Source organism: Balaenoptera physalus (assembly GCF_965194825.1).
Source record: "Balaenoptera physalus genome assembly, chromosome: 13".
NCBI classification, from domain to species: domain Eukaryota; kingdom Metazoa; phylum Chordata; class Mammalia; order Artiodactyla; family Balaenopteridae; genus Balaenoptera; species Balaenoptera physalus.
In genome coordinates, this window is record NC_138892.1 from 53,132,962 (window position 1) to 53,155,200 (window position 22,239).

General features: G+C 37.8%; 1 protein-coding gene across 1 annotated transcript in view; it reads left to right on the top strand.

The window, feature by feature from the left end:
• Positions 1 to 22,239, top strand: part of LOC309641319 (uncharacterized protein C12orf56 homolog) — a gene marked incomplete at its 5' end in the record, with an annotated part of 77,669 nt that overhangs the window by 24,655 nt on the left and 30,775 nt on the right. Inside the window, 3 exon segments of the mRNA XM_082421167.1 lie at positions 8,467 to 8,857; positions 12,416 to 12,489; positions 20,617 to 20,761. Of these exon segments, the coding sequence (XP_082277293.1) occupies positions 8,467 to 8,857; positions 12,416 to 12,489; positions 20,617 to 20,761 (610 nt within the window).

The window sequence follows — 22,239 nt, forward strand, 5'->3', positions numbered from 1 at the left end:
TTGTTGCTGTGTGTGGCTTTTTCTAGTTGCGGCGAGCAGGGACTACTCTTCATTGCAGTGCACGGGCTGCTCATTGCGGTGGCTTCTCTTGTTGCGGAGCACGGGCTCAAGGCATGCGGGTTTCAGTAGTTGTGGCACGCAGGCTCAGTAGTTGTGGCGTGTGGGCCTAGTTACTCCGCACCATGTGGGATCTTCTCGGACCAGGGCTTGAACTCGTGTCCCCTGCATTGGCAGGCGGATTCTTAACCACTGCGCCACCAGGGAAGCCCTCAATTGGCTTTTTAAAATGCTTTTTCTCTACTAACGTCTTTGAACTGAGTTCTGTTTATCTCATGTACGTAATAATGAAGAAGGTATTTTATGAGATTTTCTTCTAAATTCAAATCCAGTTAGTTATAAACTATAATTTTTCTCATTTTAATTGAATATACAGATGTCTCAATATAAATAAATGATTAAAATCAAATTCAAATCATTTATTGAACTCTGGTTCTGTGTAGTGGTATGTTGGGCCCTGTAATAGATGCAAAGATGAGTAAGGCATAGTTCCTATCCTTGAGAGGCTGATTCTCACCAGGACATATGACATTTACATAAATAAAGATACTGCAAAGTATGCATGCTAAGTGTCATAATTGAGTTTGAGCAAATTGTCAAAGAGATTTAATGAGGGGAAAGGTTTTATTCAGTTGTGGGGAGAAGTCAAGATGCCAGATGACAGTCGGTGAAGGAATAGTGCACATGGTGATAGAGATATTGCAGTTGGAGGGAACAGTAGAAGCTACGGTAGAGGCAGGAAAAAATGGAACATGTATAAATTGAAAAAGGAGTTTCCTAAGCTGCATAACTCAAAGTATGATTCTATTACACACTTTAAGTATCTAGGCATTAGAAGGAGGAGGGGAGCATAGCATTCTAAGAGCTCTGAGTCAGGGCATTATAGGCATGGGGAAAATTAAGGTGCATTGGGGCCCTGAAAGTCAGGTCATGACATGGGGGAAACAGCCCCCAGGAAAACATTGCAAAATGTGCAAAGAAAAAGTGAACGCCTACTTGGAGAGGATTCACCCCCAAGACCTGTGGTGTACCATGCTGTGCAATGGGTTACTGGGGAGGGGCCTTTTCCCACTGTACTTACTCTCATACCTTCTCTCACTGAACAATGACATACAAAGGTCTTTTAAACTAAATTTGATTAACTTTTTTTGTCACCAAAAAAAAAAAATTGGTTTAGGAAGCCTGGCTTGTATCATATAGGCTTAGAGGATCATGATTTGTTCTAAATCCATGTAATAACAAGCTATGTTTTAAGGGATTGATACACTTCCGTTGTTACCCTGAGCACCATAAATTACTAGCTTCTGGGAGGAGGGGTCTCCGCCTTCTTGTCTCAGGGCACTAAGTGAAGTTCCTAACGTGGCCCTCGTAACTGGAAGTATTGAGGGAGAGGCACTGCCAGTGGATAGCCATTCACTTGCTCTCAGATTCAACATTCACTTCACATTTGTCATATAATGCCCCAATTTTTCTAGACCACTCTGATAGCCTCATTGTTTTCTTCCAGTTTAGAAAAATAAAAGAGATTTCTAAGTAACGTATGCAGTAGCTGTTTTAGGTTATTGTGGAGGTCAGAACTCTGTTAAAAGTGGCAGAAGTCCAACTTAGGTTAAAAGGGGAATTTATTGGAATTACAGGGCAATATTGGAATTAGAGGGCAACTCATGTTATTCAACATTCATTCAGCAGATATGTATAGATACGGACATAAATATAGACACAAATGTAGATCTATCTATTTTACCTGTTAAATCTGGCATATTCTATTTGCTGGGCTCTGTGTTCAATTTTAGATGTACAATGGTGAGCAAAATCAGCAAAAGGTAGAAACCACAACCTAGGAAAGTAGGAAAGCTAAGAATGAAGCTGGACTTGGGCATAGCTGGAACTTGGGCCTTGAGCGCCATGGAACTTTGTCTCTGTCTCCTCTGATGTTTGTGGATCAGCTTCATCTTCTCTCACTGAATACCACGTCTTCTGTGGGACAGCCAAGTCCCCCACTGTCTTAAATTCACTTTTTACTTCTCCCACCACCACACAAAGGCTAACTCACACACTTTCTTGCACCAAATTGAAAAATCCTGGGAAGGTCTCTGATGCCTAACTTGAATAAACGATCGACTGCTAAAAAATATCCACCATAGGCAAGAGGTTTAAAAACATGGCAGCTTCTGTGTGCTCCGTGTGTGGAGGGGAGGAGTGATTTCCAAATAAAGTGGGGGTCGTGGAGTTAGGTCTGCTATCCCATAGTTTTCTAGTACTGTCATCTTCATAATTAAACATCTGAGTCAAAAGTGTAAACAAAAGGCAGGCTACGATAAACACTAATTAGAGGGCTAAAGAATGTTATCATGTACAGAGCTTTGTGACACCTCTGAGGTGAAAAGTTTTAGGCCTAATTATGAGAAGCTGCAGGTCATAAGAAGGATGCAGTTATCTTGGGACATCACACTTACATAAATATGACTACTTTTCAAGGTTATAGTAAACAACAGGCCTTTTAACACCTGAGGGATAGAAAACAGACTGGTGATGATCTCTGATAATGAGATTCAGTACTTTGGTTTCTCTATCTTTAGTATAGCTCTTCATTAGTGGATAGTTCCATGTAGTCATGCATTTTACAGGAGAAAACCCAAGCAGATATTTAACCAAAATGTTCTTTAAGGAAAAGTTAATTGTGACCTACTTAAGAATCCCCTAAAGCTGGGGGAAAAAAGACTGCCTATTGCTTGCACGTAAAAAAAAAAAAAAAAAAAACAGATCAATAGAACATTTTTACAGTACTGGCACAGAGTAAGATTTATGTAAATTTAATTGCATTCACCTTGAATAGTCCAAAGGAAAAGAGTGAAAATGCTTAGCCCTCAGTCCAGATCTGCTAAGCTCATACCCACCAGGGTGGATTTCAATCTGAGTTTACATCTATTTATAGCCTCTACTGATATTTAGCTAATGAAAACTTAAAAGCAGATTTTCTAACCATAGTGCATGGCAAGTAGTGGGATGAACTTCTAGAGAAACCGATCTGTTTGATAAACAGAATTAGAGCTGACCACCTTGGCATCCTTATGAAATGAGAATGTATTGCATTTAATTGTATATCATTAGCAAAATAGAAGGGAAAAAAAACAACCAAGAAGGTGAACCTTATATTTTTCTCTAAGAAGAAGCATTTCTTGGCAGAAAGTAGAAAAAGGGAGTTGTTTTATTCTTCTCTGCATAGTAGATAAAAACATGAAGGCTCTGTAGCCACACTGGCTGACTTCAAATCTGGACTCTACCTTGGACTATTTAACCTTCCCAGGCTTCACTCCTCATGGGTAGGATGGGGCTCACAATGGTACATATCCCACAGGGATGATATGTAAAGGGCTAAGTCATGTACAGTTGACCCTTGAACAACACAGGTTTGGACTCTGAGGGTCCACTTATATGCAGATTTTCTTCAATAGATACATACTACAGTCCTACACAATCCTTGGATATGGAAACTTGGATACAGAGGGGTGAACTGTAAAGTGTTATATGCTGATTTTCAACTGTGCAGAGGATCAGTACCCCTAACCCCACATTGTTCAAGGGTCAACTGTACATGTAAAGTGCTTAAACTGTGTGTGGCACTTAGTGAGTCCCTATTAAACTTAGCTCTTTTGTTTTGGCAAAGTCAGTCACTGAGCAATAATCTATTTAGCATCCTCAGAATCCTTGATCAAGCCTTGAAACAAAATAACTTTCCTCTTTTCTCTTCTAATAAATACTACGGTATGTAAAAAATAAAAATGCTATTGTGCAATAATTTGGCACGAGGCACCATCTATATTAATTTCCTAAGGATTTCTTATGCAATAGGTTGCTGTACTTCTATTAGAGGACCAAGTCCTGCATTTATGTAAATATACTATGTGTGTAAGTATATGAATTCAGAATGTTTAGAAACTCAAGAGAAGGATTCAAGGCCTCCAATATATGTTCTTATAATAAGCCCTTATTTCTTGATATTTCTCAAAATTGACACTGCAATTATTAAATAGATATATTCGCTTGCACACAGTTAGATCATAGTTTATAATTATTAACAAATATTCATTGATCAGTTACAGATTTATAAAAATACAAAAAATATTGAGGGTTGGGGTAGAAATCAATATTCATTTTTCTCCCCCTTACTCTCTTCCATCCTGTTTGAAAAATTTCCTGGGACATATACTCAGGAGCAGAATTGCTTTGTACATTCTACTAATGTACATTATACTAATCTGCTTATTGGTTTTAGAGATTAAAAATACCTCATCCCATACTGTCAACTACCTATTAGCTTATTCTATGTGGTGTCTTCTACTGAGCAGAATTTTAATTTTGATGTAATAAAATTAATTAAGGTTTTAATTCTGGTCGAGGTGGAGTAAGCACACTTTGTCCTACCTCTCCTCTGAATGGAAGTAAAAATCCTGAACAGAATGCACACAGCAGTTGATTGACTGATTTAAAAAAAAAAATAACATTCTGGGCTTCCCTGGTGGCGCAGTGGTTGAGAATCTGCCTGCCAATGCAGGGGACACGGGTTCGAGCCCTGGTCCGGGAGGATCTCACATGCCACGGAGCGACTAGGCCCGTGAGCCACAGCTACTGAGCCTGCGCGTCTGGAGCTTGTGCTCCGCAATAAGAGAGGCCGCGATAGTGAGAGGCCGCGCACCGCGATGAAGAGTGGCCCCCGCTTGCCGCAACTAGGGAAAGCCCTTGCACAGAAACGAAGACCCAACACAGCCAAAAATAAATAAATAAATAATAAAAATAAAGGAATTCCTTTAAAAAAAAAAAAGGAAATGTTACATATTAAAAAAAAAAAAGTAACATTCTACATAGAATTTAAATAAGACCCAGAGTCAACAACAGCTATAAACTAAAATCTGTTTTAGCTGAGTCACATGTATTTGATATATATTGCCATTCAGTTCTAAATATCTCTTAATTTCCTTTATCACTTACAGCAGTTTGATTATGATATGTCTGGTGTGGAATTCTTTGAGTTTATCTTATTTGGGATTCATTCAGTTTCTTGAATCTATAAGTTTACGTCTTTTGCCTAATTTGGAGAGTTTTCAACCATTATTCCTTCAAATATTTTTTCTGTACCACTCTTTTTCTTCTCCTTCTGGGACTCTGAAGACATGAATATTAGGTCTTTTTCATACTGTCACACAGTCCCTTGAGAATGTGTTCATTTTTTTCTTCAAACTCTATTCTCTCTGGATTGTTCAAATTGGATAATTTCTATTCCTCTATCTTCAAAATTCAATGACTCTTTTCTCTGTCATCTCTACTCTGCTTATTGAGTCCATTCAGAGAATTTAAAAATTTTTAGTTATTGTAGTGTATTTTTTCCTCCTAAGATTTCCATTTGGTTCCTTTTTATATTTGCTATTTCTCTGCTGAGACTTTCTATCTTTCCATTTGTTTCAAAGGGGTTCACTCTCATTTATTGGAACATGGTTATGATGGTTACCTTAAAGCTTTTGTCTGATAATTCCAACATCTTTGTCATCTCAAGATTGATATGTTAATTTTGTTTTTCCTCGTAAGATATTGAGATTTTCCTGGCTTTTCAAATGTCAAGTAATTTTGGATTGCGTCTGGGACATTTTGAATATTATGTGACTCTGGGTCACATGAAGAGTTTGGTCCTGGTCTCTGCCAGCCTCTTGATTACACTTAAATGTCTGAGAATTATTTTCTAGCTTTGAATTATTTTACATAGAATTGCTTATATTTCACCAATTCTGCTTTAGTAGAGTCTTCATGGGGAATTTTTTATTCAGGAGAGCTCAAATTCTACATCTTGAGATCTAGGTCTATATGATTTTTTTTAATGGAAGAATCATTGTTCCTTATTATTCTGCTTGTTTCTTATATTTTAGCACATTAATCTGACAATTTCGGTCTGATAGGTGTTTTGCTTTCCATGAAAACTAAACTCCCCGTTTTCATATTCACTTAACTTCTTTCTCATCCTTTTTAAGAGTTTTAAAAATCAATTATTTTTTCTATTCCATTTTAAAACTCTTAAAAAGGATGAGAAAGAAGTTAAGTAAATTTTATTTACCATTTTCCTTCATTTTTTGATAGAGTCAATATGCTAGTATATATGTACTTTGCATTCTTAGCTGACTTTGCATCTAACAGATTTTTCTGAAGCTGTTTAATGTTGCCTGCTGCTTTTTGGACTCTGGTTTTTAACCTGACAGTTTCAGCCTCAAGGAGTTTATCTGTGTTTGATGCAGAGGGAGAAAGGAGAAAAACCGATCTGTGCATACTTTTGATCCTGGAGTTCTCTTTCCCAGTTCTCCCATTGCTTTCTCCTTTGCGGCGGCTCTCCCTAGAGATACATAATCAGCTCATTAGAAAAACACTTGACTTTTAGCAACTTAGTTGTGTAAATATGAAGTTGACACATGTTGAAACTCAAGGTTCTAGAACTCTTGCTTAGTAATGAACTACTTTTTAATCAGACTACTAAAAGTGGGTATTATTGAATTTCATGTGAAAAATACAGTTTAGCTTTATGAGTTGGCTTGCTTCACTGGTGAAGCTATAATGTCCATGACATTTTAATTTATGCTGTCAAAAAGGTAATCCTAAAAAAAAAAGAAAAAAAGGTAATCCTTTTTAGAAACTCTTTTAGCTCTTTAAAATAATAAATTTTTCATACAACTGAGTAAATAACAGTCACTTCAAGTGCGCCTTTCTGTAACTACCTGAAATCATTTTGCTGACCTTTCACATGAAACATATGTTGTGCCTAAAATGAACATTTTAACATAATTTCATAATATTACCTAACATAATCTGTGCACTGGTTATTTAACTCTCTTAATTTCCATAAAGAAAATTTTAGAAAAAATCATCTACAAGAATAAAGAAAAGCTATCACTTTCAAGAGGATTGGAGTACGTATCATCCATTTCCGGGCTACACATATTCATTGACCTGAAAATCCTATGTGAGCATCTCATATTCTTAGATACTTTGATATCACTGTTACATAATACTAGAATCCTATGAAGAAATAGGGCAAGGTAAGATAATCAGTAAGTGGCATTCAGAGATTATGGGTCATATACATTAATTTGTTTAGTTGTGTGTTTAAAATCTGGCCATGTCATGTGCCACTCCCCAGGGCAAGAAGAGTGCAGGAAGGAGGGGGTGCTCGTACACTCTCTTTCCTGATCATGCTCTGGGACCACAATGCCAGTGTGCACATCCTTAAGCCTGAGGGTTTGGCCAGGATGGCTGTTTAACGGGGATGGAACTTGGATAAGTGAACTGAGGTGAGCACTTGTGTATGTGTGTGTGTGTGCATGCATGCGTGTACACGTATGTAAGGGCAGTGGAAGAGGGAGCTGAGGGCTGGAACTCAGCACAGTTCATAGCATTGTACAGATGATGAATGAATTTTATACCTGTTTAAAGTTAAGAACTAATAAAAACAAAGTGGTGTTCCACTTTCATGGAGGTTCCAGCCTCATAAGGAAGATAAGATATCTTAATGTAAAATGATAAACCAGCAACTCAAGGCAATATAGGATAATATTAATACCTAGCACCTACTGAGTGTTTCCAGTGTTAAAAAACACTGCATGTATTTTCTTACTTAATCCTCACACAAACTCAATGAGATTCATTCTATTACTGTTCCTATTTTAAAATTAGGAAATTGAGGCTTAGGTCAGTCAAAGTCACATAACCACTGAGTGGCAGAGCCTGGATTAGAACTTAGATCTCATACTCTGCAACTTCTTAGCCTCCACCACTTGCTTCCTTGTGTTGCAGAGAAAAGAAATGAGTCATGGTGAGCTGGAGAGAACAGAGAAGGTAAAAGATGGGACCCAGGATTGGTTCTGAAAAAAGTGCTGATGCTATTGGGATGATATTGGAAAAATCAGAGAGTGTTAGCAAAATATGAATCAAAGAGAACACCATTTAAAAAAAATCTCTCTTCATCTCTCCATATGAATAGTTCTTTTTTCTTTATAGGATCCATTAGAAATGCACGATGAAAGAACAATCAAGTTTCAAAACTAGAATGAAAAGTCCTTTCACTGGGAATGTTGGGCTCTGTGAAGGACAGGCATAATGCTTTAGATATAAAAAATTCTTCTTTAAATGACATAGCATAGCGTTTTATTTCTGAAAGCAGGAGTGTATACTGAAGAATTGTGCCATACCTCCTCTAGGTCAATGCTCAACGGCAGGTGAGAGTAAATCACTCCTTTCTCTTACAAGCATTTCTTTTATGTGAAGACTTTTACTTTCAGACTCTTAAACTGCTGCAATGGGGCTATTGGGTTCTCTTTGTCCCTTACTGTTAAATTCTGAATATTATGTTTAACTCTAAATTCTACCTGACAGATACCACCAAGAGAGCAGCACACCATCCAAGGACTCAACTCTTGGCCCTCCTTCAGACCTCAAGAAGCTGTCCCTTCATGGCCAAAGTGCCTGTCGACCCTTACCTACCCCCTCCAGGAGGAGCTGTCAGCCCACATCAGCCACTAGCAAGGCTGTTGGTGTGCCATTTTGCACCACAAACACAAAAGAACCCCAGGGACTTTCAGATCACAAAGACTCTCTAAGTGAAATCCCTTTCAAGTGCAATGGGAACGGAAATTCCTCCCTGGCCTCCCCTTTACAGAGTAACCCAAACCTAGAGAAAAAGGAGTCAGAACTTCATTTGTACATTATTTCCACAACTTCATCAATATTTCTGCACTTAAAAAGTTCATGGAACAATTATGTTATAGTAAGTGTGCTCCTAAGTTAACCTTGACTTGAGTATTGTTTTTTAGGGTAGGCTTCCCTGCTCTTCCTCCCTATTTTGGAAGTTTAACCTTGGAATTTAGTAATATTGTGCAAGACATAATGCACTGGACCATTAAGGATATGATTTTATCAGGCTATTGCAATAAGGAAAATGCTCATTAATGAGACATGTCTTCAAGAAAAGGAGATGGACCTGAGGTTTCATAGAGGCAGGTAATAAACAAGGGAGTCAGCAGTGAGTCTCATGGGAATCAATGAGGAAGGTTGGAGACAGGTCTTATCCTGGAATATTTGTGAGCAGGGTGGTCTTTTGCAGTTAGCTGGGGTGATTTCTCAACCATTCTGCTTTCAGAGAGCAGGGAGCTCAGATAAAGTTCAACATTATCAATATGTTTCTGTATTTCTTAGCTGTGCTATTGAAAGTAGGTTAGTGGGAGTTTTTGACTTGAAAAAAAAAAGCACAACATGAGATTTGTGAGTTAAGTTTTATTTGGGCAAAATGATGACTATAGCCCGGGAGACAGCATCTCAGATAGCTCTGAGAAACTGCTCCAAACAGGTAGGGGGGAAGGTCAGTATCTATGTGATTTTGGTGAAAGGGGAGTACATGCAATCAAGCACATATTTTTTGCAGAAGGTTTCTGCTAGTCTTGTGAAGGTTATTGCTAGTCACGAGGAACAGACGTCATGAAGGATTTTAGTAGTGCTTTTCTAGATATGAGGAGATACAAGAACTGGGCTCATAAAACTGGCTCCTGAAAATATCTAACTATCTGAAGACCGGTTCTGCCAGTTTTTCCCAGACCACAGCGTGCCTCATTTCCGCTCTCCACCCTGAACTCCTTTCAGGGGGTGTTGAAAAGTTAGCAGCTGCAGCAGCACATGATTTAATCCTTGTAGAGGCAGATGGCAAGTGCCAGTGGCAAGTGCCAATTTGTAGTTGACAGACTCATTGTCATAAGATCAGATAATTTTATAGAGATCACCTGGTCTATGTCCCTTATTTTATAAATGAGGAGACTGAAGCACAAAAATTCTAAGTGACTTACTCAACATTATATAATAACTGTAGGGGCAGAGTCAGAACTCCCATTTAGGGATCTTCTTATAACACCAGGATCAGTTTTAAAATAAGTAATTTATTAAAAGAATAGTATGACCCTTTTTACTTATCTTCAGTGATACATAATTTTTATTATTGATCTTCCAACATAATAATATTAAGAAGTATGAAAGACTCTTTTCACTCAGAAGAAGCTAGGAAGGAGGGGGTTTTATAAGTGGACAAAAATTGTGAAAGATTGCAAGACAACTCTCATTTTTTTCTCATAGCACAGTTCAGAATGTTATTGTTTGAATTAACTGTTAAATGTTTAAAATTCCTCTCTAAAATCTTAAACCGCTTTCTCCAAATTAAGAACGTAAGTGAATCACAAATAGAGGGAAAATCCTGATCTATTAAAAGAAGGCTTCATATGTTCTAATAGAAAAACCACAATTTAATTGACTTCTAAAAATCTACCTAAATATTTCAAAATAACTGTTTAACTAACTCCCAGTTTTAAGTACTACTTTTAAATTCTGCAGCAAAGGCATGGTTGGGGTAAGTCAGATAGGCCAACTCATAGCCCTTCTGACACTATAAGCAATAACAAATAACTAACATGTAGTGTTATTATTGGTAGGAACTGTTCTGATGCTTTCTGAATATTAACTCATTTAATCTGTACAACAGTCCTACGAGGTAGGACTGTTAGTCTCATCTCATAGATGAGGAAATTGAGGCACAGGGAAATTAAATGATATATTCAAGGTTGTACAACTAATATAGAGTTGGGATTTGAATCCAGACAGTCTGATTTTTTTTTTTTCTATGACCACTGAAATAATGTGGATGGAGGGGGGTTATCTTTATGAGTTGTCAGATATTATCATTGAAAACAATGTTCTGGGACTTCCCTGGCGGTCCAGCAGTTAAGACTTCGCGCTTCCACTGCAGGGGGTGTGGGTTCTATCACTGGTCGGGGAACTAACTACATCCTTCACTGAAGGATGAAAAATGAGTAAGCAAATATTTCATATATAAATGATGAATCTATCAGGTTAGCATTCATTCTAGTGAGAATAAGATATTAACTTAATATAAACATTTTAAAATTTGTGACTTTTTTGTGACATTGTTGAAGTCTTTCATTAGGTTGGTCACCTTTGGTTAGTCCTGGCTATCTTCATAAGGTTTAGGAAATGGACAAAAATAATCTCCTAAATCTGTCAGAATTATCTTGGGTAATTGCTCTCTTGTGCCTTGAGATTTCTTTCACGTTGAGGTATGGATAAATGTTCCTGGGAAAAGGAATTAGACATCTTAACTCTCTGTATACTTTCAGATAAAATTAACCTAAACCATCCAGTTAGAAATTAGCACTCATTCTGATTTTAAAGGTTTCCAAAGAGTTGTCCTTGTCAGTAACCCATTTTATCTGTAACTTTCACCAAAAGTAACTACACCTGCATTGTTTAGCATCTCAAATTCTACAAAGACAAAATATGGCAATTCTTTGCCCTTCATATGTTGTGGAATAACTGCTAGAAAGCTAAATAACGAATATCCTCAAATTAAAATTCTAGATTTAAGGCAGGCATAAACATCTGGAGAGGGAAAAAAAAGGCAGCTTCCTTTTTTAAACATAGAGCAATGACAAAAATAGTAAGAAAAAGTAAGTAATTCCCCCCTACACACCCACCCACCACCCTACTCTGTTATTAAGGAATAAGACAGGAGTTGTTTGGAGTTGTAAATCAGCAACATTTCAGAAATTCCTTCTGACCTGTCTGTTAAGCCTCAACATAAATAAAAAATTATTTAGAGAACTTTCTGAACACTACATGCCAATTTGTTTCAAGACCCAGTATGAGTGGGAAATGGCAGCACTAAAGATTTAAGGAAAAAATAACCCCATTAATGGGGGAATAGTTAACAAAATTATTGTATATCTCGGCTATGTAATACTGGGTAATCTTTATTAAAAAGACTGAAGTAAATCTATATACATAGACATGAAAAACTGTCCACCATATATTAAGTGAAAAAAATCCAGATTAATATGTGATATGATGTAGCTAGTATTAAATACATATTATAAAAATATATCATCTAACATGTAAATATTATAAATGTATATGTTATAATTAACATGTTTTTATATGCCTGAAAGAATATAAACCAAACCAACAATAGTAAGGTGTTTTGAATACTGAGACAGAAGGGGTAGGGAGAGATAGGGAACTTTTATCATTTACTTTTCATTTCTGTACTGTTTGATTTTGATAGATTATTCTATTTTATAATGAACAAATGCTAAGTTTAAAACTTAAAAAAAACTATATAAGGAAAAAATTCCCTGTAGTATTATCAAATACTGGAATGAGTTACAAATCATGTACTGTAGAAGGGATTAAAGAATAGATTTAAAAGTAGTGGGAATTGATTTTCAGTAAACAAAAATTCTAACTATTCCCACTTTTTTTCCTCTTTCAGAAAGCTACTCTTTTACAAGATCCCCTATACGTTAGTGAGCTCAGTCCTGCTACTGGAAGTCAAAAGCCATATAGGTAAGGAGTGATGACAGGACAGAGTTGCACGGGGGGGTGTTCGCCCTCTTTGCCTCTCCTAACTCTACGTGATGCTGGCCATCACATTTATACTCTACGTGATGCTGGCCATCACATTTATATCTACATCTCTTCTCGCCCTGAATTGCAAAGACAATTATCCACTGGAGATCACTTCTTGTATGTTTCACAGGAGCCATAACGTCAGCATATTCAAAACAGAACTCAGCCTCTTCCTTCTGTGACCTGACCTTCCATCTGTGTTTCCTAAACAGGGCATGATGTCATTATCTCTAGACAGCCTAAGCCAGAGTCCTGGATCCCGAGATCCCCATCCCCTAATCCAGTCATCAGCACATGATTTACTGTACTTATTGAATATATCTGGATAACACCCACTTCTTTCTACTGCCATATGCTCAGATCCAATTATCTGTTTTGGGCTCTGACAGTATTTTCCTGGCTGGCCTCTGCCTTCACTCTTGGCCCTCTCTAGACCATTCTTCAATACAACAGAGGAATCTTTCAGAAGCACAAATCTGATCGTGTAACTCCTCCCTTAAAGCCTTTCCATAGCTCCCCATTGCCCTTAGAAGGTCTACACGCTATAACAGCTTTTTACAAATCTTCCTGATGTCTCTTTATTTTTCTATTGTGTCCTCCACACTCCTGCCCTAAGCTCCTGATCCAAATGAACTCATAGCTCTCAAAAAGCTCCCTGTTAATCTGGGCCCTAACATGATGGCCTCTATTCTAGAACCCTACTCTCTTCTCTTCTTCCCCTTCATAGAAACTTCAACTCCTCAAGTCTTAGCTCACTATCCCTTTGTCTAAAAATCATTTCTCAAGACTAAGTTAAGAGGGCCCCTCCATAACGTCCTGTGCTTACATATCTGTAGCACTGTCCACTCTGTATTATGGATTGCTTGTTATGTGCTGCCCTATTATGCAATATGCTCCTTAAGGGCAGGGACTGTTCCTTGGTCACTGGCACATAGTAGGCTGCCAATAAGCCTTTTTACAATGAATGAATGAATGAATGAATGAATGAAATAAGATAGAGGCTGGGACCTTATATGCAAGGCAAAGGAGTTTGGATTTTATCCAGACTTCATAGTTCTATTATGTTCTTATCATAGTCAGCCTTACATTGAAGTAGTTACTTGTGATGTGACTATTACTTCCAATAGATTGTGAGCCCCTGGAAGGCAAGGAGTATGTCTTATTAATTTTCGTATTTTCTTACTTAAAACAGTGCTTTGTACATAGAGAGCACTCTGTCAATTGATGGTGCCAATAATTTTGATATTAAGTAAGTCATGAGCGACTTTTGAGAGGTTTACGATAGTGACGTATATTGGGGGTGATGTAAGTGAACTAAGGGAAAGTTTAATTTTAAAAGATACAATTCATTCCCCATTAAAGGGAACCAAAGTTCCTTGGAAGAATGACTGATTCTAGGTCTGGGGTAGGAAATATACAAATGAGTCTGAAACAGCTTATGGCAAAATGCAAAGAGTAACAAGGCCCAAACTAAAGGACACAGGAGCCCACATGAAGGGCCTCCTGATAGCCAAAGATGGAACAAATCAAGAATCAGAAAAAATAATGAATGAGATGGTTAAAACATAACGAATATATAAAAATTCCAAAGTGTATAATGATGCATCATAGAGAGGAAGTCCTCCCTCCTACCTTCCCCCACCTGGTTAAGAAATAAAAATGTACTGAACTCCATTAGAAGTAAATAGGGCACTAATTCATTTTTCTGCAAATCAGCAAACAAATGGAAAGAATTAAGCATTTATCCTGCCTTTCCTGCATAAACTGTAATTAGTTCAGGGTAACCAAGTAGCCCAAGTTGATGACAGCAAATTCCATCTTACAGAATTCCAGCTAATGAATGTGGAAGGTTTAACAGAATTAGAAAGTTACCATTTTTTAACCTATGATGAAATAATAGATTCATGCAAAGATCCTCAGTGGATGGAACCAGCAGACAGAAAGGTGAAGTGGAATTTCAAAATGTAGGGAGCATGTAAATAACTAAACCCACTGATCAGCTTAGAATCACTTAAGTGGGATGCTATAATGAGGCACTTAAAAATTTTGTGCCTCATTATTTGATGTAACATGAAACACATAGCACCACCTATGACATATCTTTGTTCAAACAGTTAAACTGGAATCTGACTTAAAAGTGTGGGTGTGTCAGCCTTGAGAAGGGATGAAATTCTGATGCATGTGACAACATGGATGAGCCTTGAAGAAATTATGCTGTTAAATAAGCCAGTAGTAAAAGGACAAATATTATATGGTTCCACTTATATGAGGCACCTAGAATAGGCAAATTCACAGAAACAGAAAGCAGAATATAGGTTACCAGGAGCCATGGAGAGAGAGGAATGGAGACTTATTGTTTAATGGATGCAGAGTTTCTGTTTGGGAAGATGAAAAAGTTCTGTAAATGGATAGTAGTGATGACTGCACAACATTGTGAATGCACTTAATGCCGCTGAATTGTACACCTGAAAATGGTTAAAATGGTAAATTTTAGGTTATGTATATTTTATCTCAAAATTTTAAAAGGTGTGTGTGTGTGTGTGTAAGGGAATAGATAAAACAAGACTGGCAAAATTTTGAAAATTACTGAAGCTAAGTGATGGGTATGTGAGGGTTTCTTATAAGACTTTCTCCATTTTTGTGTATGTTTGAAAATTTCTGTAGTAAAAGTTTTTAAAAGACCTAAGAAACATAGCAAGCAAATATAACAATTATCTTATTTAGATCTTGGTTTTAATGAACCAAATATAAAAAGACATTTTTAAGACAGGAGAGAACATTTGAATATGGACTGGGTATTAGACAATACCATAGAATTATTGATAGGTTTGTCGGTGTGATAATGATGATTTTGCAAGGAAATGTTCCAGTTATTTCGAGATATGTTCTGAGGTATGTAGGGGTTAAATAACATAATGTTTGGGATTTCCTTTTTTAAAATTAATTAATTAATTTGGCTGCGCCGGGTCTTAGTTGCGGCACTTGGGATCTTCGTTGCAGCATGCAGGCTCTAGTGCCCCAACCAGGGATGGAACCCGGGCCCCCTGCATTGGGAGTGTGGAGTCTTAACCACTGGACCACCAGGGAAGTCCTGGGATTTCTTTTTTTTTCTTTCTGTTTTTTAAATTTATTTTATTTTTGGCTGCGTTGGGTCTTCGTTGACGCGTGCAGGCTTTCTCTAGATGCGGTGAGCGGGGGCTACTCTTTGTTGCGATGCACGAGCTTCTCATTGCAGTGGCTTCTCTTGTTGCGGAGCACAGGCTCTAGGTGCACAGGCTTCAGTAGTTGTGGCTCGCGGGTTCTAGAGCGCAGGCTCAGTACTTGTGGCGCACAGGCTTAGTTGCTCTGCGGCATGTGGGATCTTCCCGGACCAGGGCTCGAACCTGTGTCCCCTGCATTGGCAGGCGGATTCTTAACCACTGCACCACCAGGGAAGCCCAGTTCCGGGATTTCTTTTTTTAAAAGATGATTAACAGATAGCTTAGAATTTCTACACGTTTTCTTATGTTTATTCTAAAAAAAAAAAGTATCAGTTTTAATTTTGGTACTATATTATGTAAAGTGATTTTAAAGCTAATTGTATAATAAAAACAGGCTCTTACTTTGTGTGGCTTGAAATTTATCCCTGAAGGCAAGGAGAGTTCTGCCACTATCTTGACTCAGGAAAAGCATTTTTCTTGTAAAGTTAATTTCTGAAGGCAACATATTTAAAGTGTAGTAATTTAATGCACCATGAAGGATGCAAATATATGCACAAGATACATAGGAAATAGTCTGTGCCTACAAGGAACCTTCAGTTTAAAAGAAGTAAATATTCTTTGGGTTTTCAAATTAGATTTTGTCACAGTTGTGAGTTCTGTAATCTGACCATTGCGAACATATACACAGCACTTCTGAGATAATGTATCAAAAACCGTACCAGCTGTAAAGCATTATTCAAATGTAAGTTACTACTGATATTAAATGTCTGGAAAAATGAAAAAAATAGGAAAAATAGAGGTTATCATTAAATCAGTAATCCTCCTGCTACATTATTTGGGTGAATTTATGTTTTCTAGCTCATGAAAATACAGAATATCTGTTAACATTAATGTAAAATTTCCTCTTATTCCTAAGTTGAATAATGGAGTCTTCTGGCCTAGACTTTTTCTTATTTAAATTAGTCAAAGAAAGTTTGTCATCTGTGTAAAAGCAAATATTCTCTGAATGTTCAGAGAAACTGTGATTATCCATAACTTCTCTGTAGAAATATAGGCTACTGAATCTAACTTGAATTTATGAGGTATATGAGACCTCAATTTATATATTAATTGATTTTTAGTATGAAGAGATTAGTGTGCTTTTTCTTATGAAATTTGTTTTGGCCTTTTTAAAAAAAATATAGTTTGGTATTATAATCTATTATCATAGGTGCCAAAAGATAAAAACAGTTCCTTTCTACATGGATCTTAGCAAACTGCTGACTCCTAACGGAAAAAACTGGAAAATCTATTTCAAAATAATTGTGCTGATATTGTATTTTTTCTGGGCTTTTGCTTTTCTAAGCTCATTTCTCTGTGAAAACTACATTTCTGCTGTTTTTTGGAATTCTCAGAGAATAGAAGGATTTTATGGTTTTGGGTTTTTTTTTTAACATCTTTATTGGAGTATGATTGCTTCACAATGGTGTGTTGGTTTCTGCTGTACAACAAAGTGAATCAGCTATACATATACATATATTCCCATTTCTCCTCCCTCTTGCGCCTCCCTTCCACCCTCCCTATCCCACCCCTCTAGGTGGTCACAAAGCACGGAGCTGATCTCCCTGTGCTACATGGCTGCTTCCCACTAGCTATCTATTTTACATTTGGTAGTATATATATGTCCATGCCACTCTCTCACTTCGTCCCAGCTTACCCTTCCCCCTCCCCTATGGTTATTTTTTAAATGAAATGTGGCAGTAGTTAGAAATGGATGTACAGGGAAGCAAGATCTCAAAGCTTACTCCTCTGTTATTTAGATAACATTTATTAAACACTTACTGTGTGCTAAGCACACGAAGTAACTAAAGTATCAAAACAGCACAATGGGATAGGTACTATCATCATCCCCATTTTACAGATGAGGAAATTGAGGCACAGAAAAACTAAGAAACTTGCCCATGGTAGTTACTCAGAGGAACAGGGGCAGATCTAGGATATTGATCAGCCTGTCTGACACTGCCCCTATGCTCATAATCATGTTCTTCTGCCTCCATGACTGTTATCACTGCATTCTTTCATTTTTTTAACTCAAGTACAGCTGATTTACAATATTATATGTTTCAGGTGTACAACATAGTGATTCACAATTTTTAATGATTATACTCCATTTATAGTTATTATAAAAATTGGCTATATTCCCTGTGCTGTACAATATATCCTTGTAGCTTATTTATTTTTATTTTTAATATTTATTTATTTATTTATTTTGGCTGCACTGGGTCTTAGTTGAGGCACGTGGGATCTTTTAGTTGCAGCATGCAGACTTCTTAGTCATGGCATGCCGACTCTTAGTTGCGGCATGCGTGCGGGATCTAGTTCCCTGACCAGGGATCGAGTCCAGGCCCCCTGCATTGGGATGTGGAGTCTTACCCACTGGACCACCAGGTAAGTCCCTATTTATTTTATTTTTTATACATTTATTTATTGATTGATTGATTTTTGGCTGCGTTGGGTCTTTGTTGCTGCGCGCGGGCTTTCTCTAGTCGAAGGGGCTACTCTTCATTGCGGTGTGCGGGCTTCTCATTGTGGTGGCTTCTCTTGTTCCGAAGCACGGGCTCCAGGCGCGCAGGTTTCAGTAGCTGTGGCACTTGGGCTCAGCAGTTGTGGCTCACAGGCTCTAGAGCGTAGGCTCAGTAGTTGTGGCGCACGGGCTTAGTTGCTCTGCGGCATGTGGGATCTTCCCAGACCAGCGCTTGAACCCATGTCCTCTGCATTGGCAGGTGGATTCTTAACCACTGCACCACCAGTGAAGTCCCCCTATTTATTTTATATATAGAAGTTTGTACCTCTTAATGCCCTACCTCCAGCTTGCCCCTCTCCCCTTCCCTCTCTTCACTGGTAACCACTAGTTTGTTTTCTAGATCTGTGAGTCTGTTTCTTCTTTGTTACATTCACTACTTTGTTGTATTTTTTAGATTCCACATATATGTGATATCATACAGTATTTGCCTTTTTCTATCTGACTTATTTCAATTAGCATAATGCCCTTCAAGTCCATCCATGTTGTTACAAATGGCAAAATTTCATTCTTTTTTATGGCTGAGTAGTATTCCATTGTATATACATACCACCCCTTCTTTATCCGTTCATCTGCTGATGGGTACTTAGGTTGCTTACATATGTTGGCCATTGTAAATAATGCTGCTATGAACATTGGGGTACATGTCTCTTTTCGAATTAGTGTTTTCATTTTTTTCAGATAAGTACCAAGGAGTGGAATTGCTGGGTCATATGGTACTTCTATTTTTAGTTTTTTGAGAAACCTCTATACTGTTTTCCATAGAGGCTGTACCAATTTACAGTCCCACTAACAGTGTACAGAGGTTCCCTTTTTTCCCACATCCTTGCCAACATTTGTTATTTGCGGTCTTTTTGATGGCTAAGACTGAATTCTTAACGATCATCTCCTCCAGTATCTCCACTAGAAAAGAGACTGTTTTTCAGGAAGTTTTAATTTTTGCGTTAATAAGAGAGGTTCATTGATTGCATAGAGGAGAGCATCTTCGATTTTTTTTAAATAAAGGGGGAAGGAGTGGGCAAGAACCAAGATTCCATGTAGCATTACTGGAATAAATGGCTGGTATCAAGATTTGTGGAATAAGTGGTAAAAATATTTTTACTTCAACTCAGAAATTCTAAGACATTTCCATCAACCTACACATGTTCTGTTACTGTTACTTTGCACCCTGCTTATCTGAATCACTGGTTGTGTTAGCTTGGAGAGGCTACTTAACCTAACATCCTATAAATGCGATAGTAATTCCCAGCTCAGCCCTCCTAGTGACGCTGAATGAGCTAGTCCATGAAGAGAACCCAGGCCAGACCCCGCCACAGAGTCAGTGCTCAGTTAAGTACAGGTTGTTATTATTGAGCACAGTGGGAGATGGAAACAATATCTAACCTGATAATGTGTTTTCAAGTTGCTGCAAAGCCGAGGGGCCAGGACAAGTACACAAATAACTGCAATGGAGTGAAGTAGGATTAGTGTGGTGTAAGAAGTATGGAAAAAGTGCTATGGGAGAGGGTTCCCCATCATTGGTGGAATTAGGGAAAGCTCTGAGAATAAGGTGTTAACTCATTTCAGCTAAGCCAGCTTTTCCTGAAGTGTGGAACGCACATGGGGCAGTAATGGAAGATGACTTCATGTGGTATTCTGACATGGCATGAAATAACTTTGAATTCCATGGTAAAAAATGATTCCCTTTTCCAACTCGTCTGACCTCATTGAGAGAACCTCTTGGCTTGGTGCCAGTAGTGGCAGCTCTCGAACACATGCTCATCTGCCTTTTTGTCAAAGGGAGAGCAGGCTTCAGGCTCAAATAGGGAGCATCTACTTAGAATTTTGTTGCTATTTTTACAGTTACCTGCTATTTATAGCAAATGGTACTGGTTTTCCCATGTGAAGTAGTGATACAAAATTTTCTGTATAAAAAAACTTCTCTAAGAAAAAATGAGTTGATTTAAAGAAAAAATACTAAGCAAATAATATTACATATGATTCGTGGGTTATGGTAAATGGTATGTGAACAAACTCTGTGCTGGACTATGAAAGAGGGACAGAAGTTTACCAGGAACAATGAGAGTATTCATGATATGTACAGCTTGAGTAAAGGGGCATGGCAAAAAAGTATGTTTGGAGATTAATAAATAGTTCAATTTGGGAGGAGCAAGTTTCATTACTGATAAGTAACAAAGCTAGAAGTACAAAACTATATTAAAATTCAGTTAGTAACAAAGTTTTACAAACCTAGCAATAATCGTTGATATTCCTCAACTGCTGTTTATCATTTTTTCCATGGAAAGTTTTCTTTTCTTTCTGTAGATCTGAGGAGAAAATTAAGCACTTCAGTCAACTTAAATCTGAACTTTTTCTTAAAGACAATACTTTGAGGAAGATACTTTGTTTAAGTACAGAACTTAAAGTAGCAGCCCCGAAAAACTTCATTCTGAAAAGGCTTTTCTGGAAAGTAGGTGTTTTGTCTTATTTTTAATCTTTAAAGCTTGTTTTACCTGTTTATCAAATGCAGCATATTCAAGCTTAAAGTAAAATATAAATAAATGTTGTATACTGATGCTGCATTTTAAAATGTTGATTAAATTTAATGCAATCATCTTGATGCCTAAAATGTTGTGATGGAATCAGTGTATATGGCGTGTTGGGGCCGGGGAGACAGAAGAGGGGAGAGCAGTAGGGAAAAGATAGTAGCTCACATGGATTGGGTTAGCAGACACAAAAAAAGAGAGATGGAGGGGAAGCTCCTGGCATGCAAGAAGTATGAGTATAGACAGTGAGATGAGAAAGTACGTTTCAAGAAGTCTTACGTGTATGTTCCCCTACAATAAAAATATAATTAAAAAGTTACTTTTGAAGGTAGGATTGTTATTTTTTAAAAGGTGACTCCTGGGAAGTCAAAGCAGTCTAGCTCCCACTTGGCAAGTTACACACTTACTCTGTAAGACTGACTTGTAGTCTCAGGTTTAGGTGAAGGTATTGAGAAGCCCAGGTGAGTACTGGTGCTGTGCTAATGAGACTCATTCTGGTTAGTGGTCTTATACATAGTTGCCACCATTTTATTGCACAGTTGGGAAGTGCTCAGCTTCCCCAGCCATACCTGACAGTCTTGGCCATTTCTTAGATTCTAAGTGCCTGACACATCTGATGAACAACCATCCTCGTTTACCTAGACTAGGATAACAAACTGTCCCAGTTTGCCTGGGACTGAGGAAGTTCATGGCACTTGGGACTTTTAGTGCAAAAGGTAGACCAGTCCCAAGCAAATTGGGATGGCTGATCACCCTAATTAGAGGGCATAGTAGCTACAGAGAATAGAGTATCAAGTGTCCCCAACACTGAGGCAGGTAAGGTGATGTAGTGCTGTATAATCGAAAATGCTTGCACAAGATAGACCCTGTTAGGAATACACCATCCAAGTTTTAACTAAAAAACTTCAGAGAATTATGGAAAATACAGGGACAGGCATCAAAATGACTTACATATGGTTATGAAGAGTCCACATGGAAAGGCTAAAGAAACTGGTATTATCTCCCACCCAAATAAACCTCTCCAGTCCAACCTACACATGGTGTTTACTCATCTATAACACTGATTGTGAGGACTTTGCTTCCTCAAAAACTTCTTGAGGCTCTCCTTATTAAGTACAAGCACTTTGGCTTTGGCATTTAAGGCTCTCCACTACTGACCTCTTGTCACAGATTCCAAATTTGGACAGGCATGACCTTTATTTTAGCAGGGTGGGTTATCAGGAAGGGGCCAACATCTGCATAGGGCAGCCACTGGGAAAACGAATCCAGCTGTAGATGCTAAGGGAGAAGGCACAGTGCCCAAGGACGAGAGTGATCTCTACAAAGAGAATGTGCAAAATGAGGAATATCAGGGCATTATAGCACGTGGGTGGATTACACCCAGATGTCTGCATAAACATTT